Source organism: Anthonomus grandis, chromosome 1 (assembly GCF_022605725.1).
Source record: "Anthonomus grandis grandis chromosome 1, icAntGran1.3, whole genome shotgun sequence".
Taxonomy (NCBI): domain Eukaryota; kingdom Metazoa; phylum Arthropoda; class Insecta; order Coleoptera; family Curculionidae; genus Anthonomus; species Anthonomus grandis.
The window spans coordinates 53834756-53854501 of record NC_065546.1 but is presented as its reverse complement, the minus strand read 5'-3'; the positions used below and the strand labels follow the sequence as shown (position 1 = coordinate 53854501).

General features: G+C 31.0%; 1 protein-coding gene across 2 annotated transcripts; it reads left to right on the top strand.

Moving 5' to 3' along the window:
• The first annotated feature begins 41 nt into the window (after positions 1–41).
• LOC126733764 (endoglucanase-like) lies at positions 42–19712 on the top strand. 2 transcript variants are annotated; one of them, XM_050437198.1, is made up of 6 exons: positions 42–185; positions 6618–6770; positions 7029–7161; positions 13857–14044; positions 14106–14247; positions 19543–19712. In XM_050437198.1, the coding sequence occupies exons 1-6, from the start codon at positions 146–148 to the stop codon at positions 19658–19660; spliced, it is 774 nt and encodes a 257-aa protein (XP_050293155.1). In that variant the 5' UTR covers positions 42–145; the 3' UTR covers positions 19661–19712. The 2 variants fall into 2 exon arrangements, with proteins under 2 accessions (XP_050293155.1, XP_050293227.1); XM_050437270.1 differs by having other exon boundaries at positions 131–185; positions 6630–6770.
• The last annotated feature ends 34 nt before the right edge of the window (positions 19713–19746 follow it).

Here is a 19746-nt window from a genome sequence, read left to right as displayed (position 1 = left end):
CCTAGAAAATAAGATTAAAGTTGAAGTGCCACACCGTTTTTTTCCATACGGCTAAAGAGTGATCTTGGCTGATAAGCATGGATATAAATAGTACTCGATAGTTCTATTATAGTATTATTCACCTTAGTTTTCTTTAGTGGCAACTATGAAAAGTCTGAGTGCGTTTTTATGTGCGGTGAGCCTGTGTAAGTACCCTTTTATGTATAAAAGTAAACTAATTTAGAATGATCTATAGAAATTCCTCTATATGATTATAAAAAAATTATAAAAATATTCTTAGTGGTTCTCAAAAGTTATACCCAAAATGTCTGTTTATGAATGAAAATCTTAAATTCGGTGATCATTGGTCCTTGGGGGATAAAATGGCATTTACCTCAAACACTATATTTGAGGCACAAAAAACATCATCTAATGAATATTTGCATTATTTCTTGAAAATATTTTCAAAAATAAAAAATATGTTCTAATAAAAAAATACTACAACCAAATACCTTAACTATCGAAATCCTTAACATAGTATGTCGTTACTACCCTTCAATTATTCATCCTCAAGAAATCGCCTATATTTTGCTAAAAAAATTGTGAAACCATTTTCAGCGGTTCTTTAGACCCAAAAATATCTACTAATGAATAAAAATCTTAAAGCTGGAAAATGAGTTTCAGTACTTCATATTCGGTGAAGCTTCGACCTTGAATGTCACCTCTAACTGGGAAAGTATATTTCAGGCACAAAAAAGTTTCATTTTTGGCCATTCAGTCTTTTATAATATCGTAATTATTGCTCGAAAATATTTTCAGCAAAAATTTGCTCGCAAAAAAAGCACCACAACCAATACTACCGTAACAATCGAAATTTTGAACCTAAAATGAAGTTTTTAGTCTTGAATTCATCCTCAGGAACTTTCTTATACTTCTTTAAAAAAATTACGAATATATTCAAAATGGTTCTCAAATTATATGCAAAAAGTCCATTAATGAATAAAAATCTTAATGCTGAAAAAGTAGTTTGATCCTTGGTCCTTGAATGATACAATCAAAGGCAAAAAAAAAATCAGTAAGAAATGCCCTTTATTTGCCCCAAAGCCTTTTAAGAATATTCCAATTATTTCTCGAAAATAGCAAAAATTTAATACTTCATCATCATTAACCTGTAATAATTGAAAGAACTTCTCCATTATCTCAAAGAGACCTACGTATGTAGAAAAAAAAAATAAAAACAAATGTGTGGGTTATTCTCAAAAAATGACCGGATAATACTAGTACAATTGAAATTAAATAAATTCGTTTTAAAATGTGATTTTGATGAATAAATCCAATAAAAGTAAATTAGTTTATAGAATGACCATAGTGGTCGAGCTGAATAAAATATATTTTGGTCAAATTTTCAAAAAAATTATTTGGGTGGAATACGGAAGTGACATGCCATGACGGACATGATCTATTTTCTTGCTAGTACAAAAATTTTAGTTTTAAATTATAAAATTAATGCATTTTAATAGATTTAAATAAAAAACATGATTCAAAACGAAACTTTATTCTTTTAATGATTTTTATAACTGACAGTAAGAAGGTAAGTAATCTTATATAATTTATAAAAATGTTATAAACAACACTTATTTGCTAAAACAAGTTTGGGATGGAACCTAAATTTTTAAAAAGGTATTCGTCTTTCTTCTCAAGATACTCAGGAGGATCTAATACCATTTAAATTTCCTGTTCTTCAATGACGGCTATTTCTGGTACTTCTGGATATTCAAACGTTTTAAATCCAGTTTTTTTGAAAAATTTAACAGTATATTCTTTGTTTGAATCTACGGATAATATACACGCCACATAATGTCGATAAATTTTTTTTTCCAACAATTTCACAATAACAAACATATTTTTTTTAAACTGGTGAATCTGGTCTTTTTGAAAGTGGTATATCACTTGTATCACTGTCAGATCCATAAATGTCATTGTATTGTAGGCGTTCGTGAATTGGTGACCAAAAATTATCGTCGTCATCATCATCCTTTCCATCTTCCAAAATATTATGAGATTTATACACCAATTTGTCCAAGTTGTAGTGACTGCAAGTTGTATGACAATTTTGGCAGGTCAGCCTTCTAACATAGATGGTGTTCGGTTCAGTACGATGCCATACTAACTGGTGGGCTCGCAATGTTCCTTTAAAACTTGGAATGTCATTTGGAACCAGTTTGTCCATTTCGATAAAGTTTTGGTCATCAATCGGTATAATGTGGATCCCTTTATAAGCTTGCTTAAGTTCTTGAATCAGTATTTCCAAAGTGGATATATCTTTTTCTCTTCCTACTAAGCTATCCGCAGTGCGCTTCAAGCACCCGCCGACACCATCTGGCGCACCTTTTCCATGCCCAGCTTCACTAAAATGCCACACCATATTTTCAACGTTAAGCACCTTTGTTAGATGTGAAGACGCTAGGTAAAACATTGATTTATTGCGATACTGGGTCGACGGCCCATCGCTGCAAAAATGAATAGTTTTTAAATTTGGAACATTTTTTTTTACTTCCTGTAATAGCGGGTCTAAATGTGCACAAATCGCAGCAGGGTCATGTCTTAAACAGTTAGAAAGGGTGCAATAAGACTCAGGTTTCATATCGCCACCATAATAGATAACACAGGTGTGCAAACTAATTTGCTGCTTTGACGCCCCAAAGTGAGAAGCCTGAACTTCGGAAGCATATTTTAGGACATAATTTTCTGAAAAGTCCCTGTGGATTAGTACTGTTGTGTCCGACAGTGACTTTTTAACTAAATCAATTGCAGCGTACTGGTGATTTATGTTACAAATATGTTGCATAAATCCGTTTAACGTGGCTTTAAAAATATTCACTAGTTCTTATTTGGTGCAAATTTTCGTTAACTTGACGGTCTTCGAACATATTTTTTGCTGACCCTTAATATCAACTTCATGTCTCTGAATAGCCCACGTTTGATGGGATATTTGTTCGTTTTTTTCATAATGATTAAAATTAACGTTTGTATCTTTGCACCGCACACATGTCCGTTCCAAACATAATTCTTTGGGAAATTGATCACAGCAAATACGTTTTATCAAAGTATATAGATTTCAACAAGTAGAATCACTTCTTTGATCGCCTCAAAATGCCGCCTTTTTTTATAAGCGGTCGTAAATCACTTGTAAACTACGCCGGCACCCCTCGCATGACAGGATACAAGTCCGTCCACAAAGTTCACATTAGAAATGCGTTTACGGGGGGCAATAAGGAAAGTATTAAGTTTAATAATATTATTGGGTAAAATCAAGGTTTTTTGATTTTAAAATATTTTGATGAGTTTTGACACTTATTCATTGTGACACATTATAAACAACAACTAGGTAATAGATAATATATTTATGTATGCATCCAGTCGCCATTTTTTCTTTGCTTAATTAAAAAAAAAACACTTGATTTATATGTAGGTATATGCATATATTTCTTATTTGTTAATAATCGTAATTGCATTACAATGCACACTTACTATTCTATTACACAGTAAAAAACATTAAATTATAAACAATACATATTTATTTAGAGGAACTATGTACGAGTATAATTTTAAATCTTATTCTAATCCAAAAAACATTTGTACAATAAAATTATAAATTTTGCAGTATTTTCAGCTCCGGGTTTTCCTTCTTATTTCCTGTTCTAGTGTTCTAGTTTTAGTTATTTCTCTATTTGCAAACTTTAGTGTATAATAGATTCTTACTCTTGTAAATAAAGCTAACATATAGTCCAAAGGGAAACTCGAACAAGGGTGTGAAAATGGTATTTTTGCACATTCTTCTTTTAAATAAATGCCTGCATTATCTTTTACAAAAATTTTTTCGTAAAAACCTCTAGTAAGATTATGTATTCATTGAAGCTCTTTGGGGGTTACATCCACACAGTTAATCCATACAGTTAATCCCCCAAATCGTCCCTGACTACCCTCGTAGGCTTTTTTTTTCACAAAAAATTGTAGTTTTATCATGCACATCATCACCTCTGCAAAAATTAATACAAATATCACAACTATGTTTAAAACTACATTTTCGTAATAATTATCCACCTACATACACTAGTGTGTTGCCTTCTTCTGTATGTAAATTTTGATAATCTTTGCTGTCGATGTTTAAAATTGGTGTATAATTTTTTGTTGGATTTAAAACCGATACCCGTTTTACTAAATCTGGAGTTATGGTGACTAATATATCACTTACATCCGCTAAACAATTGGAACCTTCCTTTTCATCACAATACCTTAAAGCAAAGAGCTTTTTAAAAGCCCTACAAAACTGAATGGGAGTTGGATTTTTAGCATTTCCACAAGCATTCCTGATTTGTCCAAAATAATTTTCCAGGCAATCTTGGTTAAGGTTTCGTTTTGTTAATAAAAATGTGTAACCCTTAGATTTCAATACCTCCCATAATTTTATTGTTGATGATATGGTCAACCTCCAGCCATAAAAAAATCTTAATGTTTTGGTTACATCTTTTTCGATTATTTTGTTAGTTTTTCTATTTTTTACTTTTCCGATGACTTTTAAGGTGGAAAAAAGTTTATCCATTTTTTGTTTATCCATAAATGCTTGGAATGATATCAGCGTACTTGAATTTAAAATGTCAAATAATTGATTCATATCATTTATGAAATTTGCTGTTGTCTTGGCCTCAACTGATATTTTTTTAAAATCAATATAGGTATGCATAGCAATGGAAACAGAATGACTAAATAACTGTGATGCCAATTTTAGCATCATTTTTTTTAAATCATTTGGATTTAAATGTTCATCCGTTAACTTTGGTGCTAAGCGAAACTATTAATATAACTATTAATATAAATTATATTAAAGTAAAAGTCCGTAAAACTAGCACTAAATGACAGAATATTAAATTCACAAAAACAAAAAATATTGACACACTCGGTAAACGTCGAAAATAAACTGAACCGAGTCAACCCTATAACCACATTTCGTCGTCGAACCGGTATAAATCCCCCGCATGCGGGGGATCGATAAACTCCGATAGGCGAGAGGGGCGGCGTCGGCAGGTGCGGATGGTTAGTCGAAAAGGGTCGAGTGACTTGACTGTGTTAGACTGTGGTTTTATTACCTCATTCATACTTGATTCGTTAATAATGGAATGTTTCTTAAGACTTTCCAATATAAGGCCCATATTTGCATGCTGTTTGCACAAACACGTCTCTCTATTCTTATAATTGGGAGACAAAATCCAAAATGGACGAAACTTGCAAAATGTCGAATAGCTCAACTTTTTAAAATTAGGGTATAAAGCTGTAAACTTTTTGTGAAGATTCAGAAGCGTATCATTTAACAGCCGCTTCTGTTTCTTAACTTTGTGTTTTGTAATTATTTCTTTTTTTCCAGCTGTTATTCTGCTATTTTCATCTTTTTCTAAAAAATGTCTGACTTTTATTTTTGACATTAAGATTCTTGCTTCTATATCTTGCTTGTGTATGTGCTTCTTTCTTCCATCTGATGTGAGCTTCGCCAAATGTGTAAGAAATTTGTATTTTTTTACCACTTCACTATTAAGCATCGATAGAAGATAGACCTTATTTTTATTTTCGGTTTCCCGGGAATAGTTTTCTTTTACCTGCTCTTCAATCACTTCAGCAAATAAAAGTTTTTTTTTACAGCTGAGGGTACCGTATATTTTTGTTTGTTTACCATATATTTTTTACCATATATTTTTGTAAGTTGCTGACGTTTGATTTAGGACTATGTATTTTAGAAAGGTGACGATGATTTGCTCTGCTTGCTTGGGTTTTATATTTATTCACGCGCTTTTTTAGGGTATTTACTAAGAGCTCCAAGTCCCTAATCTTTTTTTCATTCTGTTTCGGTTTTTCTTCGCTAGTTCTTGTCCTCTTATTTGTTGAGGAGTAATGTTTCTCGATCCGCTTGGCCCAGGAATATCTTCTAATATCGCTAAAGGGCTGGATGGTGCGGTGTTGTAGTTAAGAAACTTATTTTAATTTTTAGCCTGTTTTTCGGCATCTTTTTTTCTCTCCCTATAACGTCTTGAACGATTTCTCCAATTTTTTCGAATTTTTCTTTGAACTCGGCCACTTAACTCTTGAATAGGGCGTCGACTTCGTTTTTTTCGTTCTCTATCTTTTCTTTTCTCTTCTTCATATCGCACAGGATCAGCTTTCATTTTTTCGCTGTAAATAAAATGTACAAAAACAAAACGAACAAAAAAATTTTTGTTCGTTTTGTTTAATGACACATGAAACTAAAATAAGTTTGTTGGTGACAGTCCACGGACGTGACATATCACGTTCTGTGGTTACAAAAAATAAGAAAATATATATTTTTTATTTTAATTTTGTTTTATAATTCTTTTTACTATAAAGTAATATAAATATTTATTACATAAAAAGAAGAAAATTTCTTTTGTATAAAGAATCTTTCTAAGGTTACGTAATTTCCGGCAGTTTCAGGAGAATGACCCGTATATGTTTTTGAGACCGAGGATTTTTATAATTTTTTTTTAACCTGTAATCATGTTTTTACCCTCAAATTCCTCCTCTATACATATTATCGTAAAAATATTCATTTAATTACACTGTATCTTAAGGTGCTACTGCAGCTATAGCCAGCGGCATCGCAGAAGAACAGGTAGAAATTGAAATAATTAAAGGCGGATATTCCGGAGAAACCACCACGTCCAGATATTGGGATTGTTGTAAGCCTACGTGTGGATGGTCTGGGAATACCGATACTAAAGTTGGTAAGCACATAAATCCTAAGGTAGTGGTAAACTAGAAAATGTTCTTGCTTAGTTGCTACCTTTATTTATCAAGCTTTAAAAAGACGGTTTAACTTTAGGGCAATAATGTGGTTCGTATGTAACTCTTTGACCAATTACTTACCATATTGTAGTTATACTGTTATGAAATTCTGCTTAAAAGATCGAAAAATCGCTGGACACATCTAAGAACTTCCTTTTTTCTCCTTTCCTTTTTCAACATGCTTGAATTAAATTTAGGTCCAGTGAAATCGTGTGCAAAAGATGGCGCTACCAAAATTGACACAAATACCCAATCAGGCTGCGAGGGTGGTACCGCTTATATGTGCTCCAATCAGCAAAGTGTCGTGATAAACTCTTCATTGGCTTACGGGTAAGAAACTTAGAACATTGAAAGGCTAGAATTAGCATTGCCGTGGGACTAACGGCAGTTTGTTTCCTTGCAACATCTCTGATTCAATGATGCCAAATGTTTATGTAGAAATAGCAAAAAAACACTTCATAATAGTTACTTATTTTGACAGGTACAAAACGATACTATTGTTACCTCTTTAATAAAAATATGAAGCATTTTCTTTAATAAAATACGATAAGATATTCTATTCGTATATGAACTTAATATTCAAAGTTAACCAATTAATTCCCAAGGGTAGAAATAAAAGTTTTATAAACGGTTTAGTTGTTTATTATGACTTAAAGTATATATATTGCGTTGACGCAACATTTGTTGCCGGATTAGGCAACATAAATAAATTTGTATGTTCTAATATGAATATGAAGTATGCGGTAATGGCTGTTTCATATTTTATGAGAGCAACCGCAATTTTTGATTTGAAGTCTAGTTCGCTTATTTTTTGTTTGTTGACCATGTTGTGTATTTTCCAGGCGTTTACAATAACGCTATCCACAAGGTTTGTGAAAAGCGGCCACCACCACTTTTTTCCCTTTACTTAAAAGTAAACTATTATTTGAAAATCTCCAGACAATCGTCTTAAGAGATACTTTTAGTTTATCAAGTATAGAAAGTTATTATTGTAAAGACTAAGTTTATTCGATTAATATATTCGATACCATATTACAAAATACGGAATTATTAAAGTGATTTAAAAACTGTCGTCTGTATTAAATGAATGACCTGTTTCTCTTAGGTGCAATCCAAAGGCAGATCTTTTATCATTAGGCGACTTCTGAGAATTTAAAAGTTTTTTAATTTGACGCCACCACCTTCTAATGGGCTTACAAAGTCTTTTAAACTTGAACAAAGACTTTTTATATTTTGAAAGGACTTATACACAATTTTTATATTGTTGTCTATGGACTTAAGTAAATTACCTATTCTTAAAGAAATCGGACCAATAAAGGAAATTTTAACATATTTCGGAGGTTGGTAAGGATGGATGGTTTGATCGAGGGGCTCACTAGAGAGGGACTGAAATAATATTTTATTGAACTTCTTTCTAATCAAATTATCTATTGTTAATTGCAATCTGATAGATAGTGTTCTGTTCTTTTAAGAATTCCAAAGGTGACAGAGGGATCGTTAAGAGTCCATGAATTAATGCGTGAAAAGCTGCCAGTTTATGCCCAAAGAAATGGTTTGATTTTGCAGTAATGACATTGTCGGTTTGTGTTGGTTTTCTATATATGGATTATCGTAAGCTCTTAGTTATCCTATTAATAGTTAGATCTAAAAAATTTAATTTATTATTGCACTCTATTTCCACCGTAAATTGAATTTTCGGATTTAAAGAGTTGAGAAAAACGTGAAATTTCTGAAATTCCGCTTTGGAACCTGTCCAAATTCAAAAAATATCATCCACAAACCGTCTCCATATTAAAATCTTGTTGATAAGATTGTCTTGTGTGTTAAATAGTTTTTCTTCAAAATCTGACATAAAGATATCAGCCAGTAGGGGAGACAAACCAGAACACATTGGTAAACCATCCAACATTCTATAATATCTATCATTAAACCTAAAGAAATCTAAATTAAGGCATGCACGCAACAAATAAATAATTCCTGTTTTAGTTCTGGGTGTTAGATTTTGATGTTTATATAAGCCATTTTCTATTATAGCTCTTAGTTCGTTTCTGGGTATGCTGGGAAAAAGATTAACTATGTCAAAGGAGACAAGAAGATAATTGTCTGGCAAAGAAATTATTTTAAGATCGTCAATTAGTTCATAAGTGTTTTTAATGCTAAATTTACTAGAAAACGACAATACTTTTTTTAAGCAATCTTTTAGCCGAATAGCTAAATAATAGGCAGCTGAGTTTATACAACTAACAACTGGTCTAATTGGAAAGTTATTTTTGTGAGTTTTTACCATACCATAATATAATAAAAGAGTTTTTGAATTCATGGGAATTAAAGGTTTATTTTCCATTAATTCTTGAAAGGTGTTGTTTTCAGAAATTAATAGTTTTTTCAGATTGGTAGTATATGCCGTATTATGATCTTTAATTAACTCCTCAAACTTTTTATCTAGAATAACCAAACAATTGCCCTTATCTGCTTTTCCCAAAACTAAGTCACAAGTTTTAATCTTTCGTTTAATTGAAAAAAGTGTTTTCGAATCTTTGTTGCAATTTTTTGCGTGTCTGATCTTAAATTAAGGACTTTATTCTAAGTTATTTAACAATATTACTCAAAAAATTAATCAATATAAAGAACTAAATGCTTGGATTAATTATTATTTAGGTTTTAAAATAAGAATGTATTTAATTGCCCCAAAGGTATGTTGTGCTTGATTTAAATCTATAAATTTTTTATGTAAGTTTGCAGTTTTTTTTAATCTGTGGTCCAAAAATTTCTTGATTTAAGGAATTCTAGAATTAGTATGAAATATCGGAGTCGTTAACAATAATTGAGACGATTCGTCTTAGAAATGAGCTGCTCCGCAATGCATTTAATTATTGTCAATGACTTAGTTGTATAATAAATTATCTGTCTGATTCGAATTCTAAATTTTTTTTAAATATTGTAGATATCGTACTATTCACGAGGATAAATTAATCATAAATACACACATATTATGAACAATATAACTTTATTTGTGCTTATTTATGACAACTTAACGTCTTAACAACTGATTAATAATAATTCCCAATATTTTAAGATAATTATGTTTAGAATACAAAAATAATAATTATAATAAATGTACATATCTTTAAATTCAAAAAATAAACTTGTGTTCTGTTTTTCTTCTGTTTTTTTTTTATTTAAGGTATTGTAGCATAGCAATTATTTTTCGAATCATTCACCAGCAAAGGTGTCAATATGGTTTTTTCCACATTGGATTTCCTCTTCAAATGCAAAATTACTCAGGCTTTGGGATGTTATATAGTAATTGTTGTTGTATCCTATATCCCCTAATTATATATTATTTATTATTTCCAAATGGAATATGCCGAATATGCCTAAATTTATCACTTACCTACTTTATCTGAGATCCAGTTTTTTAACTGCATTTCAAATTGGAAACGTTTGCCAACTTATTGAATTAATTCTTTCAAGTATGTTCTTCCATGCAAACTTGATAATGTTTCTATTTCTATTTCATTTTCTAAAAAGTTGAATAATAAATCTGCAAGTTAATTTTTTCACTTATTGAGTATTAATTTGATAAAAAAATAATATGTATATAGGTAGTACTCAAATTGTACAATAAAAATTTAAAACTAGGCTGACTACGCCTACGCGATCCTGCAATATGAAAGCCCACAGGATGCCTTAGTCCCGCCATTATTATCAAACAGTAATATGATTTAACAGGATTGTTTACTTACATCTGAATGTTTTAGTAATATTTTGATCCATGCCCAAGCAAGTTTTAAACTGATCAGCCATTGCTAAATTATTAAAAAACCCTTAAAACTGGTTTGGCACAATCAAAATCAGGAAACACACTTTACGCAAGAACAACGCAAAAAGGTAGTGGATTAAGTGTATCGGACTTCGGAGTAATCAGAGAACGGCATCAGACGCGTTATGCCAGTTCTTTAGACCAAGTACTTTGTCTCTTGTTTTAAAGATTCTCTGTCTTGGGGTAATATAATCGCGTTAATAATTTAATAACTTCATGTATTCATAATTTGAAGACTTCATATTATTGAATTAAAAACAGGCATTTTTGAAATAATGCCATTTCTTTATTTCTATAAAATATTTTAAAGAAATTAATCTATTTAAATAATGAAATGCAAAAAATTGTTTTGAGGAAAATGACTTCTGTCAATTATCCACTTCATTAAATTAAAATCAAATATACAAAACAACCTTTTTCCTTGTTTTAAGGAATTATTTTTATGCGTGGATGGATCTTAAACAACTGACAAAAAATTTAGTACAACTGATTCTGCCAAGCCTAGTTCTGGTTGTTCTTTTCTATTTTTAATTTTCCTGAATATGGAATCAATTTTTACCGATATCCATTGGAACTGTATAAACACCAGAGTTTGAAACCAAATCTTATAGGTTTACCCTTCGTAAACATTTTACAGCTGTGTCGACCAAAGTATGGCACCATCTCTTCATCGATGCACAAGTTATGAGAAAAAATTCCAAACTGCATACTTTTCTCATTTATAGCATTGAAAAGAAGTTTGAGTTTTGAAAATCTGTCATTTTGATCAAGCTTGTCATTATATGCAAAACGTATATTGTGTTTTATGGCATCAAACTTATTTCTCCTTCATACACTTATCTTCAACTTTTGACCAATAAAGTTTAGTAGCTGGTAGACTGTGATATCCAGAAAAGATAAGGATGCCAAAGAAGCGTTTTAGATCTTCTTTAGTTATATCAAATTTGTGTCGATTATGATCGTTGGATATTTTTTTGTAAAACAAAGAATCATTTCCCATCGAGATACAATGAAAAAAGTTCGAATGGAGATTTTTCACCAACTGTTTCTTCTAACTCATCCCTTGCTCTTTTCTTTTCATTTTGCGGTAATATGCTATATGACGGATATTTCTTTATCCACTTTGGCACAATGTTTTTAGATTTCTTAGTTATTAAAGAACTTCCTCTGATTCTGATTCTTCAGGTAAACTAGCCTGAATTGCATACGTTCCGGCCAACTCCAGTAAATCCCTATTATTTTCTAAAATATCATCATCAACCTCCTCCTCGTCTTTAAGTTCTTAAGTTCATCTACCGGTGGCGGAATGTAGACAGCGTCGATGTTTACTGCATGTTGTAATTAATTCATCATCCTCTTCTAATCGCGGCGGTTGTCAAGGGTTTTCGATTTCTCAATTTTTCGGCCCAAGATATAATCTGTAACAATGAAATTTAATCATGATACTTTTTAAAATTTTTACTTACGTCTCAAAAAAACCTAGATAACAATTGCAGAATCGACGTTTTTGTAAAAAATTTCCAAATTTACAATGAAGAAAAAGAAATTTAAGGTTCACCATAAGTACTGGAAACTTTGTTAAACAGTATATTATTATTTTAAAAAATGTAGACTTATTTAATAGTATGAAAAAAATATCTAAAATGTTGCGTGTATGCAACGTTGGGAATTAATGTGTTAAATGAATGTAGATTTAATGTCCCTATATTAGAGAAAAAGATGACAACATCGCAACGTTTATGAATTATTTATACATTTCTTTAATGTACTAGACTAAAGGTACCTATATAATAAAAAGCATTTTTATAGAAATTAAATATTTTATAATTATTATAGATTTCTTAATAAATTTCTATTATTCTACGTTTATGATGACAGTATCGGTATTTACCTTTTTTCATATATGACCTTTTTTCTATAGTGTGACACAAGGTGTTACCATCGTAACAGTTCACAAAAACGCTCAAATACATCCTTTTTCCTTTTTAAACAAAAAAATAACGTTTATTAATTCACATATACATATGTTTACAAAGCTGTAAAAAAAACATCATTGTAACAAAAAATAACAGACAAAATGCGAATTAACAGGCATAATTTCAGCTTCTCAACGCAGTTGAGGGCTGGTTGTAGCCTATAAAGTAGAATAATTTATCCAAAAAAAGTATCTAATAGTAAGTACCCAAAGAAAAATAAATAAATAGTGCATAAAAATCGAAGAAACACATTTAAAACATTTTTACATAAATAAAATGAAAAAGAGAATATACAAAAATAAAAACCTATAAGAAATCCAAAATTCATATTTTTAAATGCATTGCTTTGTTTTTAAATAATATTCTGGAGCTTAGATTTCATGCATTTTCGGAAGCCGTTTGTCGTTAGCGAAATATCAATAATATATTTATTTACTACAGATGCAATATTATAAGAAAATGACGTTTAAAAATTTCTTCTTGATGTCGTGGAATATCTAAACGCCGTCTATTTCTAACATTAGCCTGATGATGAATATCAGCTCTAAATATCACCCTATCCAAAAGATAATGTGGGCACCTCATCTTAAGAATATTGTAGTAAAATACCACATAATGTGACTCTCTCCTCGATGACATATTAAGCCACTACTCAAGATCTTTCAACCTATGTGCGATACTCAATACCAAAAATAAACCTTATACATGCATTTTGCAACCTTTGTATACGCTTTTTATCTCTGTTGTCTAAACAAGGGCCATACACAGTAACACAAAAGTTAAAATGAGAAAGAATGAAAGAGTCGCACAGCATTCGCTTAGTATCCACATTTAACTCATGGCGCTGCGGATAAATATTAATTTCTAATATAATAAATATCTATTTCTACTTTTTATTTTTAACTCAAAATCTAACACCAATAAGTTAAACTAACAATATTATATGGGTTGATACATAACTGAATTTCTGAATTTCCTCTTTTGAAAATGTGTGTAAACTTGACAACACATAATCGATGAACATCAAGTTTATAAACAAAACACTCCGTTGCCCCTGTGCACATGTTGAACTCAAACAAAGTTGTTGTTTACTAATTCTAGTCTTTCAATATTCTAAGTTAAGAAACCAGGTCAAGTGCCTCGAATAAAATGATGTTTTAAGAGCTGTAAAAATAATTTTTTTTTCTGAAGATTTTAACCTGATAAAAGAAACGCGCGTTCAACAGGTTTGCCGCCGCCGCCTTTGAAAACCCACCGGAAAACATGTGCTGCACCTGTTTCCTTATTACTTTTAAAAAGGGACAGTGGGGCGATTGTTCCGGTAAACAAATGGTGGTTCAAATAACCAATACTGGAGCCGGAAGTAGCAACACCACTTCCAACTTCACTAATATCGAGATCGCTATTCCAGGAGGTAATAATATATATTTAATTATAAGATTTTGAATTATTTATCATTTTTTTATGGTGTTTAGGAGGAGTCGGTTATTATACCACTGGGTGCAGCAGTCAATGGAACGCCCCAGCTACTGGATGGGGTGACCAGTATGGCGGAGTAGCGACAGAAGCTGATTGCAACCAATTGCCTGCGGTTTTACAGCCTGGATGTAAATTCCGGTAAGAACAAACCAGTACCTATATTTCGTAAATGTTCGTATAGTGTAGAAGTTTTCTAAGATGGCCAAGGATATTCCTTTAATGTTAGCTGTCTGTTTGTAACACAAGATTCTTTAGGAATAGTGAAAATTCACTCTGATAATTGGAAAAAAAATATGGTCAACTAAAACTGCCTTAATCTTTGAAATGTTTGGCTTAAAGTGACGTTTTTATCATCAAATCTATCCTCAGGAACTCTTTTTTAGTACTGTGTTCCAAATGTGGAACATAGTATAGATTGAAACTTGATGGGCGGAATTGTTTCTAAGTCAGAAAGTTATTGAGGTACAAAAAATTATCCCTTTATTTGCTCATAATCCTCTCCCTCAAACATATTCTTACAAATATTAAACATTTATTAGGAACATTGTCAAAAAAATATTTCCCAACCAAAACTGCCCTAACTTTTAAAATCTTTAACTTAGAATTACATTTTTAACCTCGAAATCATCCTCAGAAATTTTTTTTTAATACTGAGAAAAAATTTGGAAAATATTTCATGTGAGTCCCAAGGTTTACTCAAAATTGTCTATTAATTTATAATAATTATGTTGATCCAATATGAGTTTCCAAAACTTCATATTGGTTGGCTCTTGGACCTTGAACAAAAAGGCCTTTTTGGGCCTAAAATTAATTAGATTTATTCAAAGACACTCACTTAATTTTAAATTAAACGAAAAAAAAACTCCACTACAACTAAGACTTGACTGAAGATAAGCTTAGATTCATTATCCGCAATGACAACTAATTTTATTCCGGAAAACGTATTTGTGTTAATTCAATGCAAAAAATACGTTTTATTTAAATATTAATAATCTTTGTACTAGCACATTATTAATAAGTATAGCTTATACTTTATTAATAATGTGCTATTCTTAAATAGAATGTAAACATAATTTTGAATTTAAATTACGCATCCTCAAACAAAACGCTAGTATTTTTATTACAAATAATAGTTACGCTTGTATATTTTATTAATAAGAATATAAAATTTGCTGTATCATCAAAGTTGAAAAATGCGATACAATTTAAAAAAAGAAAAGGTACTTTCGCTTACTGGCTAATTTTCAACAGTTCTTTAATAGATTGATTTATGAATTAGGTTATGTAAAAAAACTGAAATCTTATGGCATTTATTAAGGTTTTTTTTGTCAATCCGTCATTAATACAAATGATAACGTTAGCCTAAATTTATAATTTAGGTAATTTGGTTAATTTTAATATAATTTTACCCTATAATTTGATCTCCATCTGTACATTAATATAATAACATATAGGTCAAGCTTCTTATTTCATTATGGATTAGAAGCAAATGACAACGTAACTATAAAACTCATATAAACATTAAAAAAATATTTATTCTCTTTTATACAGTAGGTATACTATATAATATACGTGGACTGAATAATTACATTTTGAAAATGAATCATTAAAACATTTTAAAGTGACACCTCCCCATGAGGCACTTACATGCAGCAAAGAAAATTTAAAAATAAAATAACCATTTAACAACTTTCCAATTAAGAAAGAATTTAAATTCCAAAACAAAAAAATATTTAAAATTCCAGAACACCCGCTATTTTTCCAGCAAACTGATTTTATCAAAAAAATAGTACCTACATACTTGCTATTAAATAATGGCCTTACATATATGGAACACAATTTAAAAAACCTCCATTTTGATTGATATTAATCAACCAATTGATAGGTTTATGGATCACTAAGCCCTTTGAACAAAGAACCAGAATAATGTAAACGGAGAAATCGAAACTGGGTTCATTTTTATCGCATATCTCTGGAGGATAAGGAGATTAATTGCATTGATGGGATTAAATGACACTCGTGGAAATCACAAACTACGTTTCAGGCAAATCAGTAAACAAACATGTTGAAAAGGAATATGAGAAGCTATCGAATCGAGCCTAAATGAAATTTACTCGCTTCTGCTATTGGTCGAAGTTCGAAGCAAGTGTTACCACGAGATGTTTCCGTATCTTTAACTGGATCCAAGTATAGCAAATATCGGGTGAAATAATTTGGCATCTTGTAAAGAATGAAGATATAGAAATAGATATAGAGAATTAATCTGGTGTGCATTTTAAGAAAGGTTAATTATTTGTGAGAACATTATACAGTGCATCCCAAAAGTTATGTCTAAATTTATTTAAAATTCAGGGGTGTGTTCGAAAAAAAAACGCTCGGACCCGTCGATTTTTATTTTAAGTTGCGCATTTTTGTACGTGAAATTTGTATATACAGGATTGCTCAAAAATAAATTACGACTATCAACTTCATTTTTTCAAATGAAAGCACCTTTTTTTATTTCATTTTTGAATTTCGCGTGGAATTCTACGTATGTTTCATGCATCATGTCCTATACCTAAAATCAACAGTTATCGAAAAAAAGACGATTCATGTAACAAATAAAAAAAGAACAAAAATTAAGTTAAATGTTCAAAATGGTTGCCATTCACGGCTTGACAATATCCAAAGCGATCAATAGAGTCTCGTTGCACATTTTCAATCATTTCCGGAGTTATGGCGCGCACTTCTCTGCGAATTCTCTCTTTCAAGTCGTCTAGATTATTTGGCCTATTAAAAAATACCTTCGACTTGAGGTTTCCCCACAAACTAAAGTCCATTGATGTTAGGTCAGGCGACCTAGCAGGCCATTCGATGGGTCCACTCCTTCCTATCCACCGATTGGGAAAGGTTTAATCAAAAAATGTACGCACAGTGGTAGCATAGTGCGAAGGAGCGCCATCTTGCTGGAAAATTAGTTCTTCGTCAGGATAGTCTGGGTCCAATGGATTTGGAAATAAAGCTAGTAATGCTGGAACTAATTCAAATTGGAGAAAATCGAGATACACTTGTCCCGTTAAAGTCTGTTCATAGAAAAAGGGACCTATTACTCTTCCGCGCACTACTCCACACCACACATTTTTGTTGGTACTAGGTGTTTACCTCCACTATCCAATACGGATTTTTTGTTGCCCAATATCGAAAATTTTGTCTGTTCACACTACCATTCAAACAGAACGTGGCTTCATCGGAAAAATGATATTTGTTACTAAATTATTATTTCGATTGCACATGTTTTGTGCGTTCACAAAACTCATTTCGCCTATCGAAATCGTCATCAAATAACTCTTGCACAGGAATAACTTTGTAGAGGTGATATTTGTTCTTTTTAACTATTTGGTGAACTATAGATTTCGACATGTGTAAATTTGCCCAATCTGCGACAGAGGAGTGCATGGATTTTCTTCCAAAGAAAGCAAAACGTCAAGTTGTTCTTTTTCATCTCGAGCAGGACGATCAGATTTCGGCAGATCTCTAACATGACTGAATTCTCTAAATTTAGCCTCTATTCTACTCACCACCTTTTGACATATTGGAGGACGATCAGGATGGATTTCATTGAATAATTGAGCAGCTTTTCATTTTAATTTGAGATAAGGTGACTCGTAAGGTGAACTTCAAAAATAATGTTTGGTCGTCTTTTTTTCGATAACTGTTGACTTTAGGTATAGGACATGATGCATGAAACATACGTAGAATTCCACGCGAAATTCAAAAATGAAATAAAAAAAGGTACTTTAATTTGAAACAATTAAGTTGATGGTCGTAATTTATTTTTGAGCAATCCTGTATATACAAACTTCACGTACAAAAATGCGCAATGGAATAAAAATTGACGGGTCCGAGCGTTTTTTTTTCGAACACACCCCTGAATTTTAAATGAATTTAGACATAACATTTGGGATGCACTATATGTAATTATAATAACAGGAATTTACAATTGATTTAACTGCAATATTTGCCTTAATGTTAAATATAGCTTGTTCTTGAACCATTACAAATTTATTTTGATTTAAAATAAGATTTACTTTAAATTTTAAGACAAGCATAAATTTGAAAATAATATTAAGTAAGGTATTCTTATCTCAATGTTGTTACATTAGATTTAAATATAATTACAGTTATTTCAAGATAATTTTTTCTAGGGGGGTCATATAGACTAGGATTTTTTGTATGTATGAGTCTCTTGTTCTCAGTCATTATGCTTACTGCGATTTTATATATACGCCTTGTTTGCGGTTATTAGAACAACAAAGAATTCAGAAAATGCAAGGCAACTCTTATTGTAAGTTAATATAAAAACTCAAGAGTAGATTTATTCCAAGAAACAAAGTTCATCACTTAAATGTAAGAAGCAAATAATAACTTACTATGCTCAAATTTAAAACTGCTCTAATTAAAACATCACTTACGTTTAATGCTATTTATTAAACTCTACAACCATATTCCTAACCACTTTAAAATTCTAAATAATAATAAATCCAAATTAAAATTTCGTTCAATCTCATCATAGTTTGAAAGTTGAAAAATCATGTTTTCTTCATCTTTTTTTTTGTTGCACCAATGATCTGTGTATTTTTATTCTTTGTTGAGAGTTTGCTGCACGCCCCCTGCCCTTAAAATAATAAAAAAGTACAAAAAATGAGTAAAAAGAAAAAAGTAAAAAAAGTAAAAAAGAACTAGATTTGAACTTTGATGATCGAGATTTGAATGACCGACACTTTGTGTTCTTCTCTTTTGATTTAATGATATTAAGGTCTCTTTGAGAATATGGATGACTTCTTTCAATTCTTTTTTTAATACTGTTGAAAATATCCCAACTTGTTCGAAATAAGTTATGCCCAAAAAGGTTTGTTAATGTATAATAATCTTGTTGATCCAATATGAGTTTCAAAAACTTCAAATTTGCTGGCTCTTGGATCTTGAAGAAAATTGTCTTTAATTTAGCAAATATTTGGGGTACAAAAAACGTTTTTGCATTAAATTATGATAGGAATTTTCTTTGTTTGCCCATAACCCTTTTAAAATGAAAATTGCGAAAAGGAAATTTGCTTGAAACTTGAAATTGGAAAAAGATACCCCATCAGCCAAAACTGCCATAACTTCGGATTTTTTTTAACCTGGAACGTCATTTTTTGCCTCAAATTCATCCCTATAAATTACTTTATATAAGCCTAGAAAAACTATTAAAATTTTCTCAGTTCCGAGGTTATGAACCAAATTATTCAATTATACCGGTATACCTTAATATCATATCTATTTAAAAAACCTGTATACATTTCTAGTCTACTGAAAAAACATCCGTACCAAGCACGGAAAAAACTTTGCTGGCATAATTTCAGAACTACCTTATGGGGTACTTATCTGTTTTAATAAGATATTATTTTGTTTCAGATGGGAGTTTCTTAATGGATGTTCCAACCCTCCGGCCCATTTCCAACAAGTAGTTTGCCCCAAGGCGATCTACAAGTTGTCCGGCTGTAATATGGGATTAAAGGACAGTGAGGGTTAAATGATGATGAAAGTATCGAACAGACCAATAAATATTTTTTTTATTAGCCGAATTGTTGTTTTATTTTCCCGTAATAAACGAATAAA